This window comes from Carassius gibelio, chromosome B13 (assembly GCF_023724105.1).
Source record: "Carassius gibelio isolate Cgi1373 ecotype wild population from Czech Republic chromosome B13, carGib1.2-hapl.c, whole genome shotgun sequence".
NCBI classification, from domain to species: domain Eukaryota; kingdom Metazoa; phylum Chordata; class Actinopteri; order Cypriniformes; family Cyprinidae; genus Carassius; species Carassius gibelio.
In genome coordinates, this window is record NC_068408.1 from 11,083,131 (window position 1) to 11,108,361 (window position 25,231).

Here is a 25,231-nt window from a genome sequence, read left to right on the forward strand (position 1 = left end):
TTGATCTGAGTGAAAACAGCGTATCCACGTGCCACAGTTGACACAGAACAGCATACGCTGTTTGCATTCAGTAGATACTCACCAAAAATGTTGCTAGGGTGATGCAGAGGAGACAAATTGTTATTATTTATTTATAATAATTGAATTATTTTTGTTTTCTTTGCATACAAAATGTATTCTCATAGCTTCGTAAAACTATGATTGAAACCCTGATGTTACATGGACCGATGTCCTTGTTAAGCTTCTGAACTTGATCATTGTACTACTCTTGGGGTCAGAGAGCTCTCGGGTATGCATCAAATATATATTAATTTGTGTAAATTTTTGGATGAACTAAGCCTTCAAGAGCACTTCATCCAACAATGTGCCCCTATTATGCCATTTTAATGGTTACTAATATTGTTTTCGAAGTCTCATAGGATTACATGCATGCAATGTTAAAAAATGCTTTTGTTTTCGTCTCAAAATATGCATTTATTATCACCTTATTTTCCAGTGATTCTTAAATGATTAGTTTGAAGCAGTCCAAAGATTCAGTCTCTCTAAACTCCTCATTTCTGTGAGCTCAGATTGTAATGTCCAGGCCTCACAGGTGAAGAAAAAAAAAGCACTCGATAGACGGAATCAAAAATTGTATTTGAATTTAAATGTATGTTCATTTATTGTTTGACAGATACATTATTTTAAATATTAAATATACTACAATACAGCCGTATGTGTATTTTCTTTGAAATACAGAGATAGTCGTTATACTTGTTCTGTATCTTCTGTTTCTCCCCGCCTACAAAATGAAATATTTGCTTCCTGGAAAGTGGTGGTAACATTTAACTGAAATTGAAACTTACTGGGGTCTTTTAAGTTAAACAGACTGTGAAGAGCCTAAACTGCTAGAAGACAACATTTGCTGAAAACATCACTTTAAAAACATTCTCTTTCATTTGACCACTGAACAAAGATCTACAATAGGTAATTCTGTTCAACTGTCTTTTTCTGTATGTTTTATGCATAAATACATGGACAAACCTCTTTAGTATTTTAAAGTGTTGTAGGAGTTTTACATCTAAATGAACATTAAGTCTCATATGTCAAACAAACTAGAACCTATTATTGACTTTTACTATTATTATTATTATTGAAATTTAAAGAATCTTAAAATCTAAAAGAAGGTTTATTTGCAAATTGAACAAGCACCCTAAAAGATATAGGCTATTTAATGCTGATTTTATTTGTACACCTATCACTAAAACTAACTTCGATACAACATTCTGTTCTATGTAATAAATATTAGATAACTTTAACTGTTATATGTGTGGAATACTGATTCTGACGGAATTTGATCAGTATGTCATTTGCTGTTTTCTTAAAGCAAAAACTCAAAAATGAAGATGATATATGGCTTTAATATAATACTTATGTCACAAAATTACCACAGAAAAAAAATGTCTACTTGTTCCATTTACTTATTAGTAGTTGAAAATACTTACTGTATCTTGTGTTCAACAGAGTCCATACTCACTGGACTGGACCATAAGAATTGCTTTTTGACCTTTGATGTCCTCCGCTATGTGTGAGAAGTAAGTTGCCTCTACCAATGTAGATTTCATTTGAAATATTCAGGAAGATCAGAAAGTTTACAACAACACAGTATCAAACCTGTTTGGAATACGAAAGTTTAAGAAAAATGCCCCTACAGTAAATCTTTACACTGTGTTAATATTACAGTGAAATGTACTCGTGTTAGTAGTCGCTGAACCTGATTTTACCAAGTGAGACATGTTCCTGGGACAACATCTTTGTTGTCCCTGGAACAACATTGTGATTAACCAATCAGATTTGAAGAACCAGTTTATAGATTTTGTGAAGTTTACGCTTAAAATCACTGTTTGGTGCTTGTACATCAGTGTCATACATCTATAATTTCCTCTGATTTTAGGGAATATTAATGGTTAAGGTTAGGTTTAGGAGTAGGGATATGGTCAAGAATACATTTGTGGAGTAAAATGTTGTTCCAGGGTCAACAAAATATGTTGACCTAGGAACACATCTAACTCAGCAAAAAAAGGACGTAGTAGTCACAGGAAAAGGAGGCAGGTACCAGCGAACATTTAAACAAGATTTTAATATTAAAATAAACACAAAAGAGCCCCTGGCGGATGAATGTATTTCAATTGTTTTAAACAACTCAACTCAAATCGAATTATATGCGCATGGAAAATTGCATACGCATTATGCCCATTTTGTGCGTAAGCAACGTTTATAAATGAGACCTCTGGCCTGGTACTCTCTCCTCTTACACTGACGTCACTCCTCCTTTTATCCTTCCGGAGCTACTCTTCGGGATTCGAGACCTGTGAGTGGCGCAGGTGTCACGCATTAGCACTTACTCCCACCCCTCTAGTCACGGTACTGTATAGGTCTAACAATAAGCTAATGTACTGTACCAATAAATGGAACAATATGGGTTACATAGCCTATTGTAAAGTATTAGACATATTAGCAAGCAACAGATGAATAAGCTCATAAAAGCCCATTTATTTTGCTATGCTTTATTATATTAGTAGATGCATTTTATTGTTTGCCTTACTGTCATAAAGCATACCTTGACATTTGTTATTTATATAATTAAGTTGTCTCATGGAAGTTTTGGTTGTTTCATTTTAATCACCTGTATTTATGGTTGCTAAGTGGGCCAAAATGTTTTGTTTTGCTAAACAGGTTTTTTGTGACAACTGTATGTACACTCCGCCCAGTAAGGTGACACCCTTGTTGATCCTGGAACAACATTCCAATCAACCAATCAGAATTAAGATTTTTCAGAAAAGATCTGTTTTAGGCTTACAACCAGAGTTAGGTGCTTCTACACCCTTGTCAATCAGCTCTCATTTCCCACTCATTTGGGGAATAAATTATGGGTAGGGTTAGGTTTAGAGGTTTAAACCAAAATATAGAGTGTATGTGGAGACTATGCCCTCTCTTTGAGATGTAGTGTTACCAAATAAGAAATAATTTGATTAGCAGAGACTGCTAAATTCCCTCTGATGGACCTTTAATACATTATGACCTCATATAAAGATGCATCAGGATTGTTTTGACTAAAACTTTCAGATAGTGTATTTAAAGGATTTGTTTATATATGTTATATATAGGGATAATGTACAGTCAATCAGTCCTCAAAAAACAAAACCCTTGAAGGGCGAGCCGGGCGATATGCATGTACAATAGAGAATTATTCACTGACTGCAAGGAATATATGAAAGTTCATTATTAAAATTGTTACATTTAAATTTAGGACAAAAATGGTTGTCCAAACTTTTTTTTTATCCTTTGTTACCATAATTTTCCCTTAGAGTTAATGGCCATTTGTTTATTTCTTCCCAAAAGGAGAGATTTCACGGTACCTTCTCTTGATCTGCACTCACTCCTGTCAGTAAAGGTGAAAATCCGTCAGGAAGGATTGCTGGACTCACTACTGAAAACCAGTCTTGACTTCTCTATAAAAGCCCTGGAGGCCTTTCCTGCTTCCAAGCGGCATAATGTCTCTCTAACACTGGAAGGAGAGTGCCACCTGGTGTGTATCACTGCCGGAACACCTGTCCTGTCCTGCATGGTACATCTGGGCACAAACGGTCCAAAGCTCCTTCAAAGGATCAATCCAGAATCTCGACTCACGACCTCCAGCCTGGCAGAGAGCCATTTTGCTGGACATCACTGTTGTGATGAGTTGGAAAGCTGCTTCGAGCAAGCTACAAAAGCCCTGGCTAACATTAACCCATCAGATCTGGATCACATGGAGCTCAAGATCACCTGTGGAGAGCTGCACCTCACGTACAGTACCCATCAGCCCCTGCACACCCTCCACATCCAGCCACGCCGTAGAGTTTTCTTGGGCAAAACGCTGTCACTAGAGAAGATCCTAGAGACAAAGACCCACCTGGAGAAAAGCGGTGAGATGAAGAAAGACCTGCTCACGTGTTTTCAGTTCATGCTGCAGCATTCTAACCAGTATAAAGAGGATAATACACAGATAATTCTCCATGGTAATGGGGAGATGCTGGAGTTTGTCACTGGAAGAAAAGATAACCATACAACCAAGTACTTCATCTTCACCGATGCCCAGAACAAAGCTTACAGCCAGCGGGTGCTAGTTATGGGAATATGATTAGGAATCATGGAACAGCTGCTTTCATCTCAGTTATACAGGAGAACACCAGGCATATAGGTTATTAATCAGGTTATGAAGGGTGCGGAACTAAAATTTCATAAGTAATACTAACATTAATAATTGTATGCATTTGGGACTGTGGTTATTACTTCCCATGCTAGATGGCAGATTTTCTTCAATAGAGAGATAGTATAATGCTAATCTCAAATTAAATTAAAGTGCAATACAGCTCTATGTGTATATGTTTCTTTAAATTATTTTGTCGTCATTCCTGTTCTGTTTCTTCTATTTCTCCCTGACTACAAAATTAAGCATTTGTTTCCTGGAAAGTGGAAAACTTAATGGTGTTTAACTTACTACTTTTAAGTTAAATAGACTGTGAAGAGCCTACACTGGAAAACAGCATTTCATGATAACATCAATTTAAAAACATTCTCTTTCATTTGTCTTTTTCCAGATGTTTTATACACAAAATACATGGACAAAATGGACCACCCTTTAGTATTTTAAAGTGTTGTAAGAGTTTACATCTGATAACACTGTATAAATGTTCATTAAGTCTCATATGTCAATCAAACTTATTATTGACTTGCTCTTTCAAAGCAAAAGGATCTTAAAGCTATATATATATATATATATATATATATATATATATATATATATATATAATGAAAGTTCAGCTTCCTTCTGCAGATCATTATCATCATATACTTACAGTGAGGTGTTCATTGAGATAAAGAAAAGTTTCTCTAACAGGCCGAATTTCACTCAAATAATCCACACTGTCATCACATACAGCAGTCATTTATGAAAAAGTAATTATCTCAAATAAATATAGTGGTCAGAAGTACATGGGTCTTTCATTACCCTGAATTGATCAAATTCAGTCAGAATACAGTATTTCACATACCCATATAATAGTTACAGTTATCTAATATAGAACAGAATGTCTTACCCGAGTTAGTTTTAGTGAGAGGTGTGCAAAGAAAATGTTCATTAATAGCCTATATTTTTTAGGGTGCTTGTTCAGTTTGGAAATAGGATATATATATATTCTCATCCAAAAGATCAATATCCCAGCTCACAACTTCCAGTCCAGCAGAAAGTCACTTTGCTGGACACTGCTGTCATGATGATGAGCTGTAAATCTTCTTCAAACAGGCCAGGGACGTCCTGAGCATGGAAGCAGACAAAAGCCCATCAGTTCTGGATCACATGGAGCTCAAAATCATCTATGGAGAGCTGCACCTCACATACAGAGTACAGTAGCCTACTAGAGCATCCTGCATTCCCCCGCTACATCCAATCACCTCACTAATTTGTAGTCTGGACGAGCCGGGTTTTTTTTTACCGATTTCACAGAAAATTACATGGTAAATGACGGGCACAAACTCCGAATTTTTAGTGTCAATATGCAATATTTCCATTCAGACGGAAGATAATGAACATATTGTGAGCCGATTAAAGATTGTTTTTAATTGTGACGCATTTCTTCGCAACGAGGCGTGTTTCAACTCTCCCAACCTACACAAGGACTGGCTTGTTTCATGGAAAATGAAACTAACATATCCAGCAGAGCTTTCTGAAACTGAGACTCGAAACTTACAGTGAAATAGTTTTGTTATTCCCACCGAACAAAATTCTACCTTCCATTTGACCACTGGACAAAGATTAAGGTAAGACGACAGTCCTGCTGTCTTTTTCTGATTGTTCAAAGTAGCCATCGCCACACAAACTAACGTTTCTTACAAGCTAAGTAATTTGAGATATTTGATAACACTGATTAAATGAAAATGTTTCATATAACGTTAGGCCTCAGTTAAACTAGAATAACTAACCACACAAAACAACTTATTAGGCTATTCAAAGCATAGAGATCTTAAAGTTTCTAAAGAAAACAATATATTTTTGCACATTTGCCCTCTGGCCCATTGGTAAAGTCGGGGCCTATACGCCTTATGCTTACTTTTTTCTCTGGCCATTTGCATATTATGACTTCTAAGGTCAATATCTGAACTGTATGTAATAAGAACTGTAATAATGTGTTGACAGATGGGCTGGAACAACCTGGAAGTCATGCTGTAGACTACTTGAAAAATAATCAAATAATCGGTTGATCAAATTTAGAGTGAATTGTACTGATATTACTTAATTACTAATAAACCAACAACAACAAACATTTTTTTGTTTGTTTGTTTGTTTTGTTTGTTTTGTGGTGGTGGTGGTGATGGGACAGGTGGGTTGGGTGGCGACTGTGTAATTGTAAACCACAGGAAATTTAGGTAAAAACATTCTGCAATATACCCTACAGTATAATGAATGTGATTGGTTAATTTTATCACTTCTGATCACCCTGTATGACTGTACATTATTTGTCACAAATGACTGCTGTATCCGATGACAGTGTGGATAATTCTGGTGAATGTTTGAAAAAATTATCTCCTCCCTCTGCATCACCGCAATGGACTATTCATTGTAAGTACTTTCATGTTGTTTTGCAGGAAGAAGTTTAACTTTCATTTAACTTCTTTCTTTTTCTTTCCTAGCTCTTACCCCAGCTTTCAACCTGTCACAGAAAGCATAATGTTTGTGATGCATGAACTGAAGACAAAGAACATTGAAGACAGAAACCTTCTGTCCAACTTGGACTTTGCTGAGAGATTCTTTAGAAACCATCCTATAAAACTGTACTCAAAATTATTAGTCAAAGGAAATTACTCTTGTGTACAAATGGGTCAGAATGACAACATTGTTGTTACTGTAACTTCAGAAAACAATCAAAACTATGTCAATATCTGTATCTGTGATCAATTTGAGCAAAATATTAATAGTTCTTTAATTGAGGCCAAGCACTTTTTCAACCACTCCTGCCAGGATGAGATTAAATCCTGTTTTACACAGGCTCAAGAAGCTATTGCTAAAGAGAATCTGACAAGATTACACATCACATGCAACAGGTTCTCAGTAACATACACCACTCAGTGCAGAGGGCCATGCGCAACTGTGGAAACTAAATGTCAGTTAAAGCTGGAGAGCCTCACTGCTGAGGGTTTACTGAACAAAAAAGTCTGGCTGCAGAAAGAGAAGCCCACATGTCATGGTTTGATAGCATGTCTAGACCATCTCATAAAGCAATACCTGACCAAAAGCTGTTCTTTAAATTACTCCTATAGGTTCATCATACATGCAGACAAAGAAATAATCAGAATCACTTCAGGTGAAGAAAAAGAAACAGAATTTGTTTTGATGCATGATCATGAAGGGGTCTCCATGTTTCCTTCAACATTGCTATAAAAGTAATGACAGCCTCCACTGCAACATATTCTGTTGAAATATCTTCACATGCATTTTAAAGACCTGATTAAATTAAATCATTACATCATCTTATACTTAATCACATGTATTCATTACTAATTATAAATTAGTTGAAAATATTTGCTTTCAAAAAAAATAATCATACAATGGCATTACCTTTGGAGTACAATACAACACACAGTATGTAGTTTTTTGTTTGTTTGTTTTTGTGGCAAGCAAATGTTTTTATAGATTTACATTTGCACGATTTCCTACTTCTGTGTTCTGACACTGACAAAAATTTAGTAGATTCTGTCATTCACTACTCAGATTATTATTGACATTCTTTACTATCATAAAAATAGACTATATGTAAATAAACAACTTTATTATTTGTAGTTCTTCACCCTGCATGTATTTTACCTAGGATTTTATTAGTTAAAGTGATATTATGGTGTATATCAATGTAAAAAAAAATGTAAGCATAATAAAACTGTAAAAAAAAAAAAAACATTTAATGTGTGTTTGATGACTTTCTGTATGGTTGAATAAATGTTCTCTCTTCTTCTTCAGCAGCACAAAAACTCTCAATTCTCATTTAAAAATACCAGTTTTTACATATTTACCTGACCTCCGTCAGCTTCCCTCTCTAGTTTATCAATTCAAGGTCAGCTGCTGTTAAATCAAAGAGTGAAATGTTATATTAAATTACTAATTAAGTGACAAAGAGCTTTTATGAGTTTAACTCAGCTGCATCTGATGAATCACGCCACACTGGCCCTGGGGGATCTACATGCAACATCTGCTAACACAAGACTGCCCTTCAGAGCATGTAAACACACTACCTCTCCTTAACTACATTTAGACTCACTCCATTAGCAATGACATCATTCTGTTTTGAAGGGTTTTGAATGCAATATAATTGTTTCCAGATTTTTTCCTCACACTCATAACTACAACAGTAGATTGGACAGTAACACAAGGCCTTGTGCCGAAGTCATTGTGTCATTTTCACTTTGACACCTCCTGCTGTCTTGGAGAGATACTGCAATAAAACATTTTCTAAACTGATAATCTCACATTTCAGAAGAACCAGAGGTCAGACATGTCAATACATTGCATAACATATAATTCTGAATGTCCACAGTCGTCTCATTTGTGACAATTTTATTTCTCCTGGGGTATTGAGTCAAACAACTTTATACTTTATAAAAGACGTTTGAGATAATTCAGTCATGTCTCCAGAGCTATGAAAGAGCAACCTCTGAGGAATAAAATTTTCCTCCAAGGAGGAATAGATTAAAAGGATGTAGCTATGGAGAGAGAAAGAGATCTGATTTATTAAAAATCTTTGCTGTGTTTGTGTGTGGCCGGGCGGATATATGAGGTTTTTCTGTTGGTGTGTGTCCATAGAAAACAGTTAAGCTTTCAGATGTAAAAAGGTTTTATAACAGGTCTTCTGAGGACAAATAGTTTTGTGTGTGTGTGCGTGTATATAGGTGTGTGTGTGTGTATATATATATATATATATATATATATATATACTGTATATGAGTAAGAAAAGTGATGTGTGTGTAAGTGTGTTTAACAGACGAAAGTGAAAACAGGCCTCCTGGCTGTCCGCTGGAGCTCAGTAAAATCTGAGGAAGAGATAGACATCTTCAGTCCATTACACATGCTTTCGCTTAGCATTTGATCAATATACCATGTGCAGTCATCAACTACAGGAAACCCATTTGTGAGACTGTGTGTGTTTGATGTTCTTTTTCCAGTCTCTCAGCAGATTTTGTAAAGTAGCACTGATGTGGGATCAGTTACCCTTAACCAAACTGCATTCTGAATACTTCAAACTGAAACTTTTATACGGTCCACGGGTCATCAAGCTGTTGAAAGTTACACTGTATAATTAATACTGATTAATGAGAGAGTGCAAAAAAACACCTTTCAAACCATGTAACCATAAACCATGTATTTTAACTTCATACTGTATCTTTACACAGAGAAATGTATTTTTTAATGAAGATGGACTATTCAAACCTCCCGACAATGACTAGCTGTAAAAGAAATACAAACCTTAATTTATTTATTTGTCCATTCGCTATGACAAGATGTGCTCCTCCATGTCTACACCAGTGCTTCGAATACCATTTTTCAGTGCTGAGTTTTTATATAACGAAGTAATGTACTGTTGTTTGGCTTTGATTCAACCACAGGCGAAGGCAGCACAAGCATAAGTGTGTGATAACAGTTCAATAAATAAGAAGCTAATATCAAGAAATTCACATTATATTGCCACTTACGTTATCTACTTTTGCTCCGCCAGTAAAAAAAAAAAAAAAAAAGTTCCAAACCAAGCCACAGCAAAATCAGCAGCAACTCCTATCAACACACACTAGCAACTGTTGGTTCGTTTTTTATTTGAACAAATCGATTCATTCAGTGACTCACAAACAAAGTCTGTCGCTTGCTGCATTCGTGAGTGAATAATGTTTTGGAAGAATCGTTTGTGTGACTGATTCAGTGACTCACTCACAAAGGCAGTCTCTTCGCCACCTGCTGGTGTAATAAGTGCCCTGCAAGAGTCGTTGTAAAAAAATAAAACACAATTGATAGATAACATGAGAAAACTGATGAGCAAAGTGATACCAAAAGTAAAGAGTTGTTTTATAATATCAGTCAATGCAGAACTTTTCAGTGTAGTTTTACAAGAAAATAAGTAGTTTTTCTACTAAAACATGTAACGTTTAATATGAAGGATTACTTTGCTTCTTTGTAATTGTTCGAGAAATTTACTAGCAATTTAGGACTTAAAATTATTTCTGCACCAATTTTTCTTTCTTTTTTCTGTGTACACTAACAAACCTACTGCTCCTGCACTATGAACAATGAAAAATGTTTATGAGAAAAAAACGTTAAATAGAAAAACAAAAAAACTAGAAAGTCCTTTTTCTGCCTTCAGAAAACTGGTCAGTGTTTGATTAAAGTGCAACAGTCCATAGGAACTGAGAACAGCCCTCTCCATAGCAACAAAAGCAAGAATCATGGGATTTTCCTTCAAATTCAATGAGGGCCATTCACTCAACCTGGATGAAAGACACAGATACAAAATGCTGTGTATAATGTTACCAAGGAATAAAGCCATTCTCCATGAGTAAGTATTTTCCCACAGAAATGTGGAAGGGAGCTTCTGAGGTTTTGTATGTATGTGTGTCTCGCACGGCAAATAAAGAGCCCATGCAGCGTCTTGAGTGATGAAGTAAGTCCTTTGGCAAGGACACCAGTAATTGAATACAGTTCTTGTTCTGAGCTGTATTCGATGAACACATACACACAAATACTGTTGCAGACGCTCTTGGCTCATTTGTGAATGTGCTTATTCACAGAAGGGTTAGGTTTAGTGGTGTAGAGAATGGAAAAAGGCCTAAAACAATAATAGGTGAAATTATATTTGTTTAAATTATGATTTGTTTCTAGACTAAAGTACTTAAGAGTTTACATGTGTAGGAACTGTCCCATGTATATTGTAGTAAAAATGTAAAGACTTAAAGGGATAGTTCACCCAAAAATTAAAATTCTCTCATTAATTAACTACCCTTTCATTTATCTTCGGAGCACAAATTAAGATATATTAGTATAAATCCAATACTCATTGAGTATAAAATCGTTTTTGAAGTCTTTAAATTAAAATCATACATTGATATTTAAAGACGAATGTTGTTGAAAAACTTTTTTATTCGTCACAGACACTACAGTTGTCCTGAAGACAATGTGACACGATGAAGGAGAACATGAGAAACACACAGCTCACACACTAAGCATTGTACCATATCTTATGCATCCTATATGCCACTGTTAACATAACACAGGAATCGTATAGAGAACACAAGAGAACATTTAACTTGTTAATGCCCTAGATATATTCAGAGATTTAACTAAGTAGAAATCTCTAGCAATAATAATAACAACTGTGAGTAATAATTTCAACATTAAGGTAGTTTTAGCAGTGTGGATCACTCTACCAAATGCTTACTACTCTAAAATGCTGTATACTATATCAAACGGATTAAAATAACAGCCACTTTAGACATTTCACAACATTTACACTCATTTACATCCACGTTTTCATGTGAGACACATAGAGACCTGAACAAAGAAAACATTTAGACATACCTTGAAAGTAATTATAAAAACAGCAGTGCTAATAAAATAACATTTTCTGAAAGCTGCAGGTAAATTCATGTCATTTGTGCAAGAATAATATTTGCAGTTGTTACACAACACAATCTTATATAGAATAGAATATATATATTCTCTTCTCTGTGCGTATATCTAACCTGGAAGAGCACAGCTCATAACTGCTCTACACATTCTGTTTTACCCTCATTTATTATTATTTATTAGTTTTATATATATATATATATATATATATATGTATATATATATATATTTTTTTTTTTTTGCATTTTGATGTCCAGCTTGTATCTACCATCGACTCTTTAGAAGCAGAAGCATCCCGGCTGTTTTGATTGCTCACCAGTGTTTCTTTGTAATGGAAGTTAATCCATAATGCCACTGATCTCTCCCTAATCATGGGAAAACATAAGTATGGCTTAATTAAATAAGTAGGTCCAAGGCACACAGTAGCTCCTCCCCCTGTAGCAGGTGCTGCCGCCCAGTCACAGGCACATTAACCTCACAGTCATAACGGGTAAGCTGGGGGAGGGGCATCGTTACGGCTCCACCCTCTGATGATCTGCTCAATAACCTACTCGCAACATCTGTGGGAAAAACAGAAAGAGCAATTAGTCACTGTACAATCATGAAATATTCACAAGGGTTTCACACCAGTCTCCATGGTGACGTACCAGATGGCAGCAACAGTATCGTGGCATGACGAATCCCTTCTGATGATGAAGCGTCTGATTTTCTGACCTTTTTCTCTGGAAAATCAGTCACCACCTGCAGCACAGAACCCTGGGAAAAAACACCATCAACAGTCAGTCATAAACTCTACTTACACACATTTAAAATATCAAAATGTCCCACTATGAGTTATTGTCGATAAGTGCTATTGTTTGTCTGATTGAAACACCCTAAAGGGGATTATTCTGCTATAATGCTCAGCTGACTGCACACTATTCTGCTTATTTCCCAGCTTCTTAGCAGACAAATAAATATTTGGAGAAATATAAAAATATAAATATGAAAAATAGTGAAAGAGAGGTGTTAAAAGCATCGCAATTCTAAACAAGTAACTTACATGACTCCAGTTCATCAACACCTTGTAAAGCAATAATCTGCGTGTTTGTAAAATGCAAATCCACCATTAAGCCCTTTTTTATTTCATAATGATTCCTCCAGTTAAAAAAAGACCATGCCCTGTTGTTTTCACTTGCAAACAGTGCTTTATTCATGCATATTTCTCTCCTGATTCAGATTTGAAGTTATTTTGAAGTCTTGATGGATTTGGTTCTTACAAACAAGCAGCTATTCACTTCAGAAGATGTTAATTGATGGACTGGATTCATGTGGATTCAATGTGGATGTTTTTATCAGCTCTATGGACTCTCATTCTGACGGCACCCATTCACTGCACTGGTGAGCAAGTGGTGTAATGCAAAATTTCTCTAAATCTGTTCTGATGAAGAAACAAACTCATCTAGATCTTGGATGGCCTGAGGGTGAGTACGTTTTCAGCAAATTTTGATTTTTGGGGTGAACTATTCCTTTAACTTCCCAAGCAACACACACAAATAGTGGTGCACTATTACTGATGTAATAGTAATATTACACTTTTTGGGAAGTCGTGGCCTAATGGGGGAAGTCGTGGCCTAATGGGGAAGTCGTGGCCTAATGGTTAGAGGGTAGGACTCCCAATCGAAGGGATGTGAGTTCTAGTCCCGGGCCGGACGGAATTGTGGGTGGGGGGAGTGCATGTACAGTTCTCTCTCCACCTTCAATACCACGACTTAGGTGCCCTTGAGCAAGGCATTGAACCCCCAACTGCTCCCCGGGCGCCGCAGCATAAATGGCTGCCCACTGCTCCGGGTGTGTGCTCACAGTGTGTGTGTGTGTGTTCACTGCTCTGTGTGTGTGCATTTCGGATGGGTTAAATGCAGAGCACAAATTCTGAGTATGGATCACCATACTTGGCTGAATGTCACTTCACTTTCACTTTCACTTAATGAGGTCACAACGTGAATGTTTAAAGCGTATTTTACAGCAGCTCTGAACGTGGTTCTGTTTTATAAACAAAGATATCTGACAGTTCATTGAAGTGAATGACCACTCAGAATCAAGTATTTCAGAGAGGTATGCAACAGTACACTCATGCACAAACATACAAGCCTTATTGCTTCAGACAGAGGTATGGTCTCCAGTTTTCTCTTGAGTAGCTTTGGGTTGGTCTGACATTTGGAAGAAATATCACTGTCTTGAATAATTTCCCTAGAGAGTTACAGAAAGAAACAGAAAATGGGGGAGAAAGATAGAGGCAACAGCAAACAGATTGTTCTTGAATAACTATTTATTTGTTCATCTGTTAAGCGTTTGTTTTCAGCAGCATAAATCTGATCAACAAAGCATGTCTCTTCTGTAGATGAAGTCTCACCTGCTGTTGTCCTGCTTTGTGGTTCTAGTGTTCTGTGGAACAGTGTCACTGGACACTAAGTCTAGAGGGGCTGCTGGGAGAGCAGGGGCAGGTTGTGTGCTGCTGGAGGGGGTCAGTTCAAGCGCTGAACCCGGGCTGGAACACATTGACTCAGCTGGAGAAGCAGTCCGCAGCTGGTAATCATCTTCCATGTGAATGTATGGAGCTAACATCTCCAGATCCAAACCCACTCCCTAAAAAATCATCATAAGCAACAGCATTAAATGAGCACATAAGGGTGCAGTACATGTCTTACGTTATTTTGGTTGATTGATATGGTCATCTTGGACCTATACTAACATCTGTGTGGAAGTTTGAACAGTCATCTACCTGTGTATTAAAGGGTGTCTTGGAATCTATATCCATGGAAAATAGTCTCTCCACGTGATCCGGTTTTAGCTGTTCGCTTAATTCTGAATCCAAAGGGAGATTGACCTGAACATGAACAAACAACCAATACAAAATAGAGAAATTATATCAAAACACTTGTAAAGTGTAAGGAAATGCACTTTTCAAATTGTGACTAGACTCTACCTGGGATCTGGAAGGATCAGGAGGCGAAGATTGTGGGATTTGGAAGTCGTCAGGTTGTAGATGGGCTGTGGAGGGATCATCATCATTTAGGGAGGAGCAGGTAGGAGAGAGGGGTGAGAGAGGTAGCAGGACACTTGAAGAGGGCAACATAACGTCATTGTAGAGAGGTATTTCTGTCAACACAGAAAGTGCAGACTCTGCAAGGAAATAACATACAGCAAGGATGTTTAAACTCCCCTATACTTTTTTCTAAATTGTTGAAATATTTAAACAATTTTCATACAATATAAATATGTCTGCATATTGTATCTATTTATTTTGCAACATTGAATGAAGCAATTTTCTAAGAATGTGAAAAACTTTCAAAAAAACCTCAAGAAAAATAACAAAGTGCACTAAACTGTAAAACTACTTGCGCTACAAACCAATGAGCTCATAATCACAATAATGATTTGGATTTTGGAATATCAATCATTTTTGTAAAGCTAAAATATGAAAAGACACAGAATTTACTGCAGGCTGAAATAGTGTGAATGACCGTGAAACTTCCATGTCTCAGAACAACTAATAAATCTGATGTAGATTGTGGTGTTCAAACCTGTGCTGGTGATATCCAGAGCGAGGACAGGGTCTGCTACAGTCAGTGCTTCTGGCTCCCCCTTCAGGCTGTCATGTAGCTCCTCTCTCACACACTCCTCTTTCTTCTCATTATTTGCCTTTATCGCTTCTTTCAACTCTTCCGTACTCACTTCAGTTCCGAGTGACTCCTCATAGTGTTCTTCCTGTTCCTGTTTTATTTTTGTGCTGTTGGTTTGCTGAAGGGACAGGATTTGTTTGGGCTGTTCAATGCCACTGCAGAGTAAGAAAGGATTACAATAATGCCACTTACACAAACACAAACACATATTGGTATTCAGGTCGACACACGCGTTTCAGTGCACACTTAGACATCCTTGTAAAGTCTCACCTGAGGATGTAGTTAATGCAGACCACACACTGCGGCTGGGAGTTTTTACTGTTATAGATCACAGTGGCTTGAGTCTCTGCCCAAGCAAACCCTCCTGCTTTAGCAAGGAGCCGGTACTGTCCAGTGCACACTTGTCCCTTTATAAACACTGTAAAAAGAGAAATATATATATATATATATATATATATATATATATATATATAAAGCATTACGATGCATCTTCATTTAGGCTTATGTAAGTGAACTGCATTTACAGTGTATGTTCTTACGGTTGTGGTGTGTTTTGGTCATGTGGTCAGAATCCAGCGCGTGATAGTATTCATACACAGAATGCTGCAACAGATCCACTGGCTCGAAACCCAACAGCTCTGTGATCCTGCAAACACACAGAAGTTGCAAGTTGCTCTGTGACACTGCAGCTTTCACAAGTCACCACTAGATGGCGAAGAAATCCAAGCCATAAGTCTGGATCTTTAGTCCAGACTTTCTCAGCATCTATAAAAACTTCCTTAAATATCCATTAGTCCTGAAATGGTAGACAAAAATAGCAGACGACCTACTTCACAATATTCTGAAGGTTTTGAAGCAAGTTTTTTTTTTTTTACTGAATATATAGTACAAACTGAAAGTATGTAATTTTTAATCTTGGTTTTTTTATTAGTATTCTTTGTAGTTATAAATAATGACATTATTATTTTATTTTATAGACAGTTTTTTTAATGTGTATATATCTGATAATAGTGAAAAATATTTTAGCATTTAAAAATAATATTTAGCAATAGCTCTGGGTTTAATACTGTGACGAGGAAAGCTTTAAAAATAAATATAATGTAATAATATAATATAAAAATATATACATTACCTTTGATCCTTCATAAATTATTCTAATATGCTGATTTAATGGAAACCATAACATTTTTAATGAAAAGAAAGTTAAAAAGAATATAATTTAGAACTGTTTGGTTCTTAAGTAATTTAATTTCTTTTTAAAAATCTGTTGAAATAGAGTTCATAAAATAATATTTCATTTTGGAAACATAAAGTTCTCATATTAAAATCTTTATATTTGGGGCATCATGGCATCAAAAAGTAAACAAAAAATCCCAGCAATGAATATTTTAAGGGACTTAAAAGAGTCCACCCTATGAGAAATGTTGCTCAGATGTTCGAGTCAGATGTTGCATAGGTCAGCATATTTTGTGCTGAGCGGTGCAGGTGTTATTGTACAGCACTCAGATGTCCTGGGACTTTACCTCTCATCGCAGTAGGTGAAGCGCATATCTAAAGTGTGGCGGCTGAGAAATGTTCTAGAATCCAGAGGAGCCTCAATGTTCGTCGGGTGGGGAATAGACTCACAGATAAGCACCAGGTACGTTGAACACACATTTTTTTCCTCACACACACCCTTCTTGATGCCATCTGTTGTGTGGATATGGCCCGAACAGCGCAACACCTGTCAGAAAGAGAGGCTAATAGGGATAAAAATTGTATCCAGTTTCACTGCATAGATGCTTTCAGACTGATATGCAGTCACATGGTCAAAGGTGAAGCACAAGTAAAGGGTGGTACCTTCCAGGAGGCAGATTTGACATTGACAGTGCGCCCTCTACTGGTCAGTGTACATTTCATCCTCAATAGAAAGCTTCTGTTTGTGTGCTGCTCTTTCACTTTCTTAGACAGACCTACATGTGGGAACAGGGAGGGAGATGAGCATGACTGATCATGATTTTGACTGAGACAGAGAGAGGAAAATAGAGGATATTACCAGTCCTGTGTGCCAGCATTTCTCTGAGCTCCTCATGGTCACATGGATGAGTAAACTCAAACACATTGTGTCCAGTGAGGTCAATCTACAAGGGAAAGAAATGGTTTAAAATGAATAAATCAGGTTATTATTTGAATTTCTAAGACCTGGATACAGATTCATAATGTGAATTATGGAATTTATAACAATTACTTCCGTAATCCCCAATGTAATAATACCCAAATTAAGCATGCAATTGTAAAACCTGGTATATAGTTTTGTTTTTTTAATAATATTTTTTAATAATAATGTTTTGTTGTTTTTATTTGTTCTATTGTGCAAAAGTTTGGAGTCAGTAAGATTTTTTTATAGAAAAATTAATGCTTTTATTAAGCAAGGACATATTAAATTGTTCAAAAGTGACAATAAAGATATATATAATGCTCTAATAGATGTTTATTTCAAACAAATGCTCTTTTGTAGCTTCTATTCATCAGTGAATCGTGAAAAAAAATATACTAATATTAAACAGCAGAAATGTTTTTTAAGCACCATTTCAGCATATTAGAATGGTTTCTAAATGATATACATGTCAAACTGAATTGGGCCAAACTAACCAAATTTCAGATTTTCTAAATGTTGATGCATTGTAACATTCATAACAAGAATAATATTCAAAACGAATTATTGTAAAAAAAAAAAAATAATAAAAAAAAAAAAAATACTTAGGATGTGAGTTGGAAATCACCTGAGGAAGGCCCAGACACTTGCTGACATTTTCTGACAGGTAGACGATGTCGCCATCAGCAGAAAGAACCATGAGAAACCCATCCAGAGCTTTCATATATGAACTGTTCCATTGAGAATCTAATTCCGACTCCACATTCAGTACCTCTAAAGAGAGATAAACACATTCTGTCAGTAACAAACACAGCAAACCTACTAAATCAATCTCACTGAACATCTGTCTCTCTCACCTGTGTTCAGTAGTTTACGCAGGCGCAGGTAACTGAGTGCGAGTCTCATTACTGATGCTTTATCCAGGTTAGAGGTCACACTGTGGGGGAGGGGCAGTTCTCTGGCCAGGTCATAAAACACCTCTGACTCTTTTCCTCTCCGACAACGTGCCGCATCTCTGGATTTCTCCTTCCTTCGCTCTGAACTCACTCTATAATGAACACATGCACATTTATAATCCATAACAAGGGTCTGTGCTGTTAATGCTGCCAGCAATACACAGCTGTGTGATATGAAACACTCAAAAACATACATCATAGAGCTTCAAAATGGAAGTTTCACAGTGTATTAACCAGCTCCAAACATTAAGCAAAGGTGCAGTCGAGCAAGACAAATTATTGAGGATGCTGATAAAATATAAAAACATGACATGACGTTACACTCTAGGGCTTCTGTTTTGAAATAAATAATAAACAATCAATAATGTATATTATAATGTGTGGATCTGTATTGTGGGGTGCTGTGTAATTTTGTGTTATTTGAGGACAGGCAGGCTGAAGACAGTCACCTTATTAACAGAGACTCAGTGGAGACACGGCAGGTAAAACACACAAAGGTCCTACTGTACAGTTCCAGACATCGTAATATTTGCTGTGAGCTGTCCTCAGGGCAAATGCAGAAAACCAAGAGCTCATAAAACATCTGTGGACAAGACTAGTCAAAGATGTCAACACTGTTTAATTAATTCTGCTTGATTTACATTTACACTCTGTCCCTTCCTCAAGATTTGAATCATGAGAAGCCACAATTTACAGTGTCAAATCGGCAATTGTGAAGGTCAAATTTAGTTTGGTGCTCATTTAACATACTTATGGGTGTAAATGTCTGAGCATCTGGGTCCTGGCATAAGATGTTTCAGTGGGCACAATCTTGCCATGTACTTATATATGTTGAAAAGGATGCATCTTATACTGCTGCCTGTGATTGACAGATGCACATGAGAAAACTGACAAGCATATTTTTATTCTAAAAACCCTGGCAGGTAAAACAAATGTATTGTCGATCTAATTAGTGGTGGGGGATTTATTAATGATTCTTTCTGCGGGTTACACATTACACCAGTAGTAACTCATTCGTGCAACTGATTTGTTCAAAATGCTAATTTACTCATGAAGGACACAGTTGTCTTTATGAGTGAGACCTTGAATAGTAACTCAGTAACTCAGCTGGTTTGTTCAAAATGCTGATTTATTCAGGAACAAAAGTGACTGGCTAATATACGTAATAACGGTGGAAATATGAAATATTATTACAATCAAAAATTGTATAACTCCATTGAAATAAGATTAAATCTTAAATATTTTCTCAGCTTTATGGACAATACATTAATAATTGTAATGCATTTAATATTATAATTTATATAATTTATTACTCCTTGGACTTCTGTTTTTTTAAGACATTTTAATGGCCCCTTGTTATAGATACTTTCTTCTAGTTTTATTTGTTAGCATACATTATACAATATCATTATTTCCATTAGTGTTGTCTGTCTGCAAGTGGACTAAAAAAGTAAGACTGTTTTGCAGTGTTTGTGTGTGTGTGTGTGTGTGTGTGTGCTTGCGTGTGTGTGTATTTTCTGTCTTTCTCTAAGGCCCCTCATGAGACAAGACTCAGTCGTACATTAGAGGATGTAAAGCTTACACACAAACACACTTTCAAACTCTCTTTGAGAGCTCACTTTGTGGTCTGTACACTGATAGAGTACAGTTAGAGCCTCTGGATGCTGGCCAGCCTATCACCCTGAAAGGCGAAAGCTAAAGAAACCACTTAGTTGTCTCACCCCTCTTCCTGTCTGTTTCTCTGAATCACTCCACCTGTTTGAGCATTATCTGCAAATGCTATTTCAGATGCAACAGAGCAGCGAAGACTAAAAAGGCATTAGTCATGCACCAACAAACACACAAGAGCTTTCAGTCACCCTGCTGACCATATCCCATTCAATACAATAATTAGAAATAAATAATGAAACAAATGTGAATTCATTAAGGTCCTTTTATGTCTATGCACTTGAGATGTAGAAAACATGTTTAGCACAAAACAGTATACAATTCTGAAACCCTATTACAAATCTGTTTCCATCATTAGCATATCTGAGTAACCTTCACACTGCAATGACCTTGACTACAATGGAGCCATGCTTTATAGCAGCATTATGCCGGCTCCTGGCCTAGATATTTAATTGTGCATGCTTATGTCCCATATTTTAACATTTATAACATTTTAACATCACCAATTAACACTCACTACAAAATGAGTATTTAATAATAATGTTCAATGTAATCTTTAGTAAATCTCAAAATGAATATACAATTTTCATACTGTACATTCTAATGTTGCCATACATTTATTTATTGTATATTTAAAAGTAATCTGTCCCTATAGTGTTCTTCATCTGTCAAAATCTTTTACCTAAACCCTGAAAGCTTCTGCATACAGGTCTACATTTTTGTCTCAATATACTGAAGGACATATTGAGTACTTCTGTAGATGACTGTAAGGGACAATACATCTGTTCTGTAGGAAGTTACGGATGCTATTTTAAGATAACAGTCTCACAAAAACACAACAGTAGCACAATGGAAAAAATAAGCTAACCACAAACCCCTGCTGAGTGAACATTAAAACATCAAACGGAGCATCATGTAGTATAATAGAAAACAAAGAGCCCCAAGGGAAGTTGCTGAACACTTTGCTATAAGGTTCAATTTGTAAACACTTGTTAATGCATTAGCTAAAATACTGAAACTTTAATAGCTGAAAAATAGCATTAAACTGAAATGTTAAATATGTAGTATTTAGTGGTTTACTGTATGTAGAAATTAACATTACATACCATTGTTAGGTCATGATACCGTATCCATTAACTAATATGAGTATGCATTAACTAATATAAACACACCATATGAGCACACGGGTAAGCTTTAAGCAAGACTGTTTTAAACTAAAATGATAAAGGTATCTAATATAGCAGTTACGCTCTAAACACTGATATAATATTCAAGAAGTCATCTCAGACGTGTTGAGTCAGGCTGTGAAGAACAGACAGATGGAGCCTTTAGCATGATCACAGCCCCCTCTGCGAGATGAGCTGTGCCCCTCAATATGTTTTAATAATAATGATCCAATAATCTTTCCGTCAGTCAACCTGCTCTCTGTTTTCTCTCCTTCTGACCAGTACAAACTGCTTCCTGCAAGGGACTACATGATTTATTATTTATAACACACAAGCATAAGGCACCCTTACTATGGTCTAAATATTTTAGCAAGGACAGTGCATACACACTCTTGCAGGAATACATCTCTGTTTAATGTATCTCCACTACATTTGCCACATCGACCCTCAGTATCAACAATGTTGGTGTATTTATAACCACTTTTAAGAGACTTTCCTTCTGAACTTCTTTACAGCATGAACAGAAACGCTCTCTGTGTGTACGAGTTAAGTTGTGTGTTTAACAGGGCACGATATAGGATCATGCCGGATTTTGAATAGAATGTAGGTTAATGCCTTTATCCTATCCTTTAAAGCGCTCATGCAAAATTTAGAGCTTCTTGGCATCCCATGGATCCTTTATTAGACATTATAACACATTTGAGGAGTGTCCAATCACCAGAGACCTGTTAATGAAATCCATAAAAAATAAAAATTCAAATAAAACCCCTTCCATTAGAGGCCAAGGCAAGACATTATTCAAGCAAAGGTCAACATTCTTCATCAACTGACTGATAATAAAGTCTCTTCTATTTACGAATTCTGTTTCTAAGAGAATGAATGGCTGGTTTGATAAGTGCAGAAGCAGCCTAACCTTTCTCGGCTTCGTTTTACACCCCTGCGAATGACAGAGGCGACAGGCCACAAGCTGATAGCACACAGGGGACCTTTACCATAGAGCCAAGAGGAGAGGTGTCAGCTGATCCAGAGCAAAACACTACAGTCGGCTTTCAGAGGAGAGCAGAGCAACACCAAAGATCTAACCTTCATGTGTCTGCACATTTGAAAACGGGTGACACTGTACACTTTACATTCGTTACTCAGTCATTATAAATGTAAATATAGAGTACTAGTTAACTACATATTTATAAAGTTCATTATTTAAATATATTTTAGCAGTACAATTAATTAGGAGTCACCTGCAAATCAGCAGTGAACATAATTAAAAAATGTAGTAGCCTACTGTTACACTGAATGTCACTAAAAGACCCCCCCCCCTCCCCAAAAAAAAAAAAACATTTAAAAATAGGGTGCAAAAAAAAAAAAATCTGTTCTTTCAATATTTGAAATGCTGCCTCGTGAATAGGTGTAAGCACTTAGCTCCGCTTTTTAATTAAATGGCACTGACTAGGCCTTATCTTCCAGCAAGGCTCCTGAGTGATTTTTAAAGGAAGCAATCAATCAAACCCACTATATGTGACATGGAGGTTCAGTGGGTTCATCGGAAATCCTTCAACACTGTGCTTGTGCAATAAACCTCTTGGAATTGACAGACAAATACAGAATCAGATCTATTTTAGAGCTATTGTGAATCATGTAAAAAAGAGTTCAGTTCTATAGTTTTGTCAGTAATGTGAATTCAGTTCGTTTTGAAAACGGATTCACCCCGCAATTCCTTTAAGTAATGACGTGGTTATGTCACCGCTTGGTCCCTCGACATCTGCAAAACATGTTCCAGTAACGCCATGAATAGTTAATATAGGTTGTCTCCAGTTTGTGGATACCATGATTCATCTGATAAAAAAATAAATAAAAAAAAACAGTAACTCAGAACCTAAAAATAATTAGCATTTACATTTAGTGTGATTCTAAAAAAAAAAAAAAAAAGACTTGTATGTGTGTTGAAAAACTGTCATACAGTGTCATACGTTTTATTTATGTTTTTCGGCTATTAAAGTAAATTGGTTGATTAGCTGGACATGCTACTTAGCTCACTTACTGAATCAGATTTAACGCCGAAAAAGACCGTTCTCACTGCAGTTAGGCAGATTTCATGCCTCGACAGCAGTTCGATTCAGTCTGATTCGTGAACGAATCATTCAGTCCGGTTTTGGGAACCGGTTCAATTGATTCATTGAAAAAAATCTGTTTTGTTCAAGGAACCTCGCGAATCAGCGCACAACTGTTATACAGCCAGTTGACTTTCTATAACAACATTGTTTTCTATAACTGATCCGTTTCTACACTTCTTTTTAAAGCAAAAAAAAAAGCTTGAAAAGCATTCAAATATGTGAAATCAATACTCTTGTCGCGGTTTCATTCATACGGAGGTATGAATTGTGACAACAGGTTATAAGGCGGAAATTATTGAGAGACTATTGACAACAACTGCAAGGAAATGACAAAATTCAGTTACTGAAACAATATCACCAAAACACGCGTATACCAAAACACAGAAAGTGGTCCTGGTTCAGACTGACGTTACCTTTTTTTCCCAGGTGCGACTGAATCCATGGTCAAACGGGACTCCAACACAAAAAAAACCTCGTTCGTTCAAATGATTGTCAGTCCTGGGTGTGTAATAAAATACGCCCGGCAAGAGTCCCAGTGTTCGGGAGATAAAGTTCAATTAAGTTAAAGTGATGCTTCGCCTTTCCTCTCTCGCTTTCTCCGCATCTGCCTGGCGGATCGCGTGGGCGCGCAGTCACATGCCACTGGGTGGTCGGGAACGCGCGGCGCTGCTCCAGTGAGGATATTTTTGGCAATGCGAGGCTCCGTCACATGCTCTCATAGACGCTGTCCTGCGCTCGCTGTTGCTGGATGTGCTTAAAACATTAAAGAAAGATAATTGGATATTGAGCATTCACGAGGTCATATGTTCAACAAATAGCCTACATTAAGTGCCAACGCACTATATACACAGAAGCACTTTATCAGATTAAGTGAGAACATCATAGCTGGATCTGATTCAAAGAGTCACTTTCACATTTAAGAATGTATTCAATTCTTTTTAATGGCAGAAGTGGCTAATAAGAAGTTGGCACCATAGTAGGCAAATTATAGAACCCTTTGGTAAACACTAGGCTTACCATGGTAATTTGTGTGTGTGTGATATAACACAGTTTTCAGTGTTGTAACTGATTATTCTAATTTTATTAATGGCATGCAAGAACTATAAAATGCTTCTTTTTTCCCATATTGAAAGAGGCATGTCAACAAACATTTTCCAGCCCAGAAATTTTTTTGAAGGATGTTCTTTTTCCAAAAATCTTGTGACCAAAACGAGACATGCACACTAACATAAACCCGTGTCACTCCTTTTCCACACAACCCAATGGAAAAACCCGGGAACATTTCCCTGAAACTGGCCACAACAGTTGCTTTCCTATGTAAGAATCATTAAGAGTACACGTGATGCCTAAACATCTGTATTCTTAAAAAGCACTGTCCTGTTGCAAGCAGTGTCTTTTCAGAATAAATGACGTATTAAAAACTTTCCAACCTGATCTCAAAACACATTTTTTGGTGACAGTTTGAACTAAACTAAACCACTAAACTGTCATTCGAATTAACCACCAATTCACCTAGTTGTAAAATAGTTCTGTATTGCCATTGGATTGGATTGGGTTGACTTTAATTTCCCACTGTAATGTTTTGAAAATCAATATTACAGATCCTATAAACTGAACTTCAGATTTGGAGTGAGTTTCTTATTAGAATCCAGTGGATATTGAGAGGAGAGCAAACATAAAGGCTAACTGAGTTCAAGGCCATGCTCCATCTCCACTGTGTTCTTAAGGGAAACATTTGCTCCTGTGTAGTTTGCTGTTCAGTTCCTGCCAGGTCTATTATACGTTGTGTTTGGATCAAAGGGTCTCTGCGAAATTACATTTCCAATTTATTAGCATTGCCACTGCTGGATTGCGGTAAAG

General features: G+C 36.6%; 2 protein-coding genes and 1 long non-coding RNA gene across 3 annotated transcripts; 2 read left to right on the forward strand and 1 right to left on the reverse strand.

Moving 5' to 3' along the window:
- The first annotated feature begins 817 nt into the window (after positions 1–817).
- LOC127970409 (uncharacterized) lies at positions 818–4,672 on the forward strand. Its single transcript, XM_052572988.1, has 3 exons — positions 818–966; positions 1,504–1,574; positions 3,382–4,672. Exons 2-3 carry the CDS (start codon positions 1,552–1,554, stop codon positions 4,157–4,159), a joined length of 801 nt encoding a protein of 266 aa, XP_052428948.1. The 5' UTR covers positions 818–966; positions 1,504–1,551; the 3' UTR covers positions 4,160–4,672.
- Positions 4,673–4,887: 215 nt separating this feature from the next.
- On the forward strand, positions 4,888–7,967 carry LOC127969862 (uncharacterized). The gene is made up of 3 exons (XR_008156380.1): positions 4,888–5,838; positions 6,567–6,637; positions 6,709–7,967. It is a non-coding gene; the product is annotated as an uncharacterized LOC127969862 (long non-coding RNA).
- A 3,203-nt stretch (positions 7,968–11,170) lies between these two features.
- LOC127970789 (hypoxia-inducible factor 1-alpha) lies at positions 11,171–24,008 on the reverse strand. The gene is made up of 15 exons (XM_052573523.1): positions 23,785–24,008; positions 18,328–18,518; positions 18,099–18,244; positions 17,372–17,456; positions 17,176–17,288; positions 16,860–17,059; positions 15,876–15,982; positions 15,607–15,754; positions 15,238–15,491; positions 14,640–14,836; positions 14,436–14,540; positions 14,067–14,299; positions 13,801–13,903; positions 12,322–12,430; positions 11,171–12,234 (listed from the first exon to the last, which is right to left on the reverse strand). The coding sequence occupies exons 1-15, from the start codon at positions 23,811–23,813 to the stop codon at positions 12,071–12,073; spliced, it is 2,184 nt and encodes a 727-aa protein (XP_052429483.1). The 5' UTR covers positions 23,814–24,008; the 3' UTR covers positions 11,171–12,070.
- Positions 24,009–25,231: the final 1,223 nt, after the last annotated feature.